Raw genomic sequence first — 5296 nt, forward strand, 5'->3', positions numbered from 1 at the left:
AAATCAGCATTTCAATACTTAGATTTAAATGATCAGGTCTGTGCCCATTTTTTAAGCTAAATACAACTTTTGCAAAGAAGTCTGAAATTATTCCTGTCGTAAGGAGTAAAAGCTAGACCTAAAGAAAGCCTTATACCAAAGCTTTCAGAGATTATCCTTGGTCAGCATTGGTGGCAGAACCAAATATTTAAATTTTCCTCCAATAGAAAGGGAATTATCTGTCGTGCTAGCAATGATACTGCTCCTCACTGAAGAAACAACTTTTTCCTAACACTATGAAAGTGAAGTAACTCCGGCGTGTGCTAGTTATGGATTCAGTAGTGCCTCTGAACAAAATCTAGGGCAGGGGTGGGCAACTATGGACCCTTTGCAACCTGTGGGCTTCAACTCCCAGAATTCCTGAGCCAGCCTCTAGTGTAAGATGTAAGACTGCCCTTCCAAAACCATAGATTAAGACGGAATTTAAATCTTCCCATACTTGTTTTCCTTTCTGTCTGAGAAACAACAGTTATTCTTTATATCTCATCTTCTTTGCCTATCTTTATGTAGGACTGATTGTAAGCCTGGAAAAAGAACTGGCTCCTTTGTTTGAAGAGCTGTGGCAAGTGGTGGAAGTCTCTTAACTCAATATTTATATCCAAAGCACAGAAAGTCTTTAATATGAAACTGCGAAAGATTCAGTCATTTTCACACTGTATAATGAATGTCTTGGAGAAAATGTCACTTTCTCTTATTATATGTTAAAACCTGTACTGGACTGAAATATAAGGTAAGATTGGGATAAATGGGCTGTAGCTTTCCCTATATACAGTATCTTAGGTTGCTGGTTGTATTAGTGAGTATAACAACTCCCATGGAGTTAACTTCACGCTAGCATATATTTCATAGTAGAAAAAATACTTTTTGTGTATAATATGCCATCCACAATTTTTTCACTCTACCAGCAATATGTTGCCTCTGTCTAAATAAATGGAGACTAGTGGAAACATACATTTTGCAGTCAAATCTTCCTTTATGCTTAGAAGAACATTATGGGGAAAACTTACGTTAATACTGGTATGCAATCAATGGTTCTTTGTTTGGAAACAGAATTTTAAACTTCAAGGTAGCTATTTGTCAACAATTAATTTGATCAGTGCAATGTGTATTCTCTTCCTGTATTCTTTGTAAAACTGATGTTTTGAATACATATAATTATGGTACTTTGCTGAGTTATCTGGCTTTGTATGTTCCTAAGCAAATATGAATAAAAGATACAGGCAAGATGTATAGTCTGATCATTATCACAGAGATAGATGTTGCATATTAGCATTATTGCTGTCTTTAATATCAGTATGTTGATTTATATAGTGCTGTTGCCTTGGAGTAAAAAAAAGCCATGGAAACCTAACTAGGAGTATTTTTTAGAGAGAAAGAAAGTTGTAAAGTATAAGAGGTATAAGAATCATAATACATAAAAAGGAATATTCTATATATGGAAGAAAGCCACTTTGACAGGACATTAGTAGCTACATATACGATTGCACTCTGACCAATAGGCTTCAAGAGAAAAACAGATCAGGCATATAGGTGGCATCTAGACTAGAGCATTGTTTATCAATCATGGCAGCTTCCAGATGTGTAAACTTCAAGTCCTAGAATTCCACAGCCAGCAAGGCCATTGCTGAGAAATCCAGAATTTAAAATGTACACACCTGGAGATTGCCAAGATTGAGAATGAGTAGAGTAGCTAATATCCAAGATCCATTCTAACTCTTATATTTTATGATTTGGAAGTTGTCCCAGTTGAGAAACATTGAACTAAGAGAATACACAAGTACTTTTTTTTCAAAATCCAGTAGTGGAAATCTCATTTAAATTAAGACCGGTATCTAGCATTAGACCCCACTGAGAAAGGAAGATTAGTTATGTAAAACTTGGAAATATTTGTATTATCACTATTGTCTTATCCACTGCACAGCTATAATTGTATTTTCTTTTTGTTCCTGGTTTATTAGAAATTTTATAATAAAAGTATAAAATATGATACAGTTCTTCCCAATATATATTTGTACGATCCTTCATTCACTCTTGTTTTTACAAACTCTTGACAACTGTGTAACATTGGAAATGTTCCTATTGGTAATACATAAAAATATTAAATAATAAAACATACGAGAAAACAAATGTTTAACAAGATTAAAAAAATACAAGAAAATGTTAACAAATATGAGAGCCATAGTTGGTTGTTTATATTTTGGAACTCTTAAATGGTATTAACTCTAAATAGTAATTAATGGAAATTAATTACTAATTCTACATGTATGCCTATTTGTTCTCTCATATGTATTGTGTTGTTTTATATTTCTTGTTGTGCTGCTTTTCTTTAAACCCAAGTACTCTGGCCTCTAGAATAGGTTTGAGTTAGTGGCATACTTAGAGGGCCTCACTAGTGGACCATGTGGGGATTGCAACTGGGCCCTGGAAACAGCCGGCGAGCAGACACACATCCTCACTTGTGCGAGCAGTGAGTGAGTATGTGTGTGCATGCCCTATTTGCATGAGCAGCAAGCGCGCATGCACACCACTCATGCAAATAAAGCTGCATTCACGCGCATGTTTGCCAGCTGTTCGCACAGAACCATCCCCTCTTCCCCCCCCCACACCGGTCCACATAGCTGGAAACATTGGGGAACTCTGCATAGAACATCATAGTATGTCAAATGCATACACTAACAGAAAAATTTATTTCATCTTCCAAAGACATTAGTTGACAACTGGAGGTAATAAAATGCTATGCAGACTTTGATTCTGCAGGTCTCTTATGATCTAGCAAAGGAGGTATGTTCTCACATGACTTTGTGCTTAAGTATGCTAAATATTTGCAGAAAATGTATTGCTGAACCAGGATCAGAATACATATATTAGATGTGCATTCAGCATAAAGCTTCCAATAGATATCAATTTCTAATATAGGGCAAATATATTTAAACAATGTAGCTGTTACCATCTATATATGTCTTGAGACACAAATGCAGTTTCTTTTTGTCTTAGAAAACAGCTACATTGATCTATCTGCACTGACAAAATGACAAATTGTGGCATTTTGAGTCCTTGGAGTAAATTTAAAGCAGCAGCAATTGGTGACGAAGTACAGCCATTAATGAATGAGGGCCATGTTAACTGCAGCTATTAAGTGCATCATGTGGTCGTTAAATGAGTCTGGCTTCCCCCATTGACTTTGCTTGTCAGAAGCTAGCTGGGAAGATTACAAATGGTGATCACATGACCTTGGACAATGCAGCTATCATAATTACATGCCAGTTGCCAAGCGCCCAAATTTTGATCACGTAACATGGGGATGCTACAACAATCATGTGAAAACCAGTCATGAGTCACGTTTTACAGTGCCGTTTTAACTTTGAACGGTCACTAAACCAATAACTGTAAATCAAGGGCTACCTGTAACTCCCAATGTTTGCCCATAGAAATTTGTTTCACTAGCAGTAAATTATAACGATTGCTCATCAGGGAATTCAAACTGAGAAAATGATTTAGAAGGGTTAACAAGATTCTTAACACTAGTCAAAGCCACAGGTGAAATCAAAACTATTAGAAAAAAAAACTGTGTTCAGGTAATGTGTCTTAACAGACCACAGTGTAAATGGTTTGAAGCATACAGAATGGTAGCCAGGGATGAGTGGGTACACAGCTAGTTCAGGTTCATGCTGTGAAACTAAGTACTTTCATTGAAACTGCTTACATACAAAGAACTAGTGAAAACTTGGCAGCAAAGGCAAATACAGAATGCCAGTAATCACCGGGCGTATCCAGAATAATGAAATGTTGAACAGGTGAATATCCGTCTTCCAAGGTAATCATCTTCTGCTTTAACAGAGTGTTCAAGAATTTCCTAGAAACAGGTTGTCAGCAAGTCGGCAACTGCAGAGTTTAAAAACCTCTGATCTGATCTGGTGCAGCACTTCTTAATGCTGAATAACGAATCTGAAGGGAGTATGAATATGAACTGATGTTGATTGTCGTGCAGTTAGATTTGAAGCCAAAATTACTATGGCCTGAGTGTGGAATCATGCTGGCGTTTTTTCCTTATCTGGGACTAGGAACAAAAATGTAAAGGAGAAAATATTTGCTGTTGAAATGAATTTATAAATAAAAGTAAATTAAAATACTATGTAATTTAAGAGCTTCTGATATCCTCTGCATATTGCTAGACTATATCTCCCGTCATCTCTAATCAGTTCACTATAGTGTATATCGTATACAAAAGGTAGTCTATCAGGGTGGGCAACTGTGACAACTTTACAACCTGTGGACTTCAATTCCTAGAATTTCTGGCTGGCTCAGGAATTCTGGGAGTTGAAATCCACAGGTCATAAGATTGCCATTGTTGCTCACCCTTGTAGTATATGGCAAATAGCAATAATTAGAACTCTACCCCCCCCTACAAGAAAGTATAATTTGTTCAAAATGCAGTGGGTCTCATATTAGCACAAGGTTACCATGATTACAATATCAGTATTGCAGTTGCTGAATTGGCTGCCCAGAAATTTACAGCCTTGGTAGCAAGTTTGGGAATAGCCTCCCTTCGGAGGAAAGCTTAGTACCCTATCACTGGCCTTCTGGAAACAATGAAAATGAAAATGCAAGTCTTATGAAGGGCATCTGGGAACTGAAAAGCAGTCAGCTTTGCATTCATATTTATCATATTGATATTTGTTAATATTACTTTTATTATTGCAACAAATATTCAATTTGTCTTATAAATGTAAGCCACTGGGAGCCCTTTTATGGCTGAATATTAAAAAAGTAAATAAAAATAAATAAACACTGCAGCAGGGCCAATAATGGAGAGGACTTCTCAACTTTATTTTAAGCAGGATTGACTGAATAAAGATGAAAGGATAGTTTGATAAGACACAAAGATATCAGCGTTGGGGTGGGAAGGTTGATGTCGTAAAAGAAATAGAAAAAGAAAACAAGTCCTATTATAACACGACTTGGTTATTTGAATTTAAGAATATTTCCCTTCAAATCATTTCCCCCAAATCATTTGAGCATTTCACAACTTTTTTTTTATTTCTCAGGTTGAAACATTAAACTTGGTGAACTCTTACCAATTCTATGCATAATTTTTTCTTTTAAAAGTAGTCACTAAACTAAGTGGTTTCAGCTTTTTATTAGACTATTTTACATGTTTTACTTGAAAAATGTGAAGCAACAATTCTGCCTTCATGCTGTTATCCCATACCCCTGCTGATTTCGAGTGGTTTCAAACAAATAAACCATTTTGACTAAA

General features: G+C 36.0%; 1 protein-coding gene across 1 annotated transcript in view; it reads right to left on the minus strand.

Moving 5' to 3' along the window:
* Positions 1-3597: 3597 nt before the first annotated feature.
* LOC107299992 (dual adapter for phosphotyrosine and 3-phosphotyrosine and 3-phosphoinositide-like) overlaps positions 3598-5296 on the minus strand; it is an 18131-nt gene continuing 16432 nt past the window's right edge. The window contains exon 7 of the mRNA XM_015829338.1: positions 3598-4096. Coding sequence (XP_015684824.1) covers positions 4049-4096 — 48 coding nt within the window. The 3' untranslated portion in view covers positions 3598-4048. The remainder of the gene's footprint in view (positions 4097-5296) is intronic.

Source organism: Protobothrops mucrosquamatus, unplaced genomic scaffold, assembly GCF_001527695.2.
Source record: "Protobothrops mucrosquamatus isolate PMUCROS unplaced genomic scaffold, P.Mucros_1.0 scaffold5882, whole genome shotgun sequence".
Lineage (NCBI taxonomy): Eukaryota > Metazoa > Chordata > Lepidosauria > Squamata > Viperidae > Protobothrops > Protobothrops mucrosquamatus.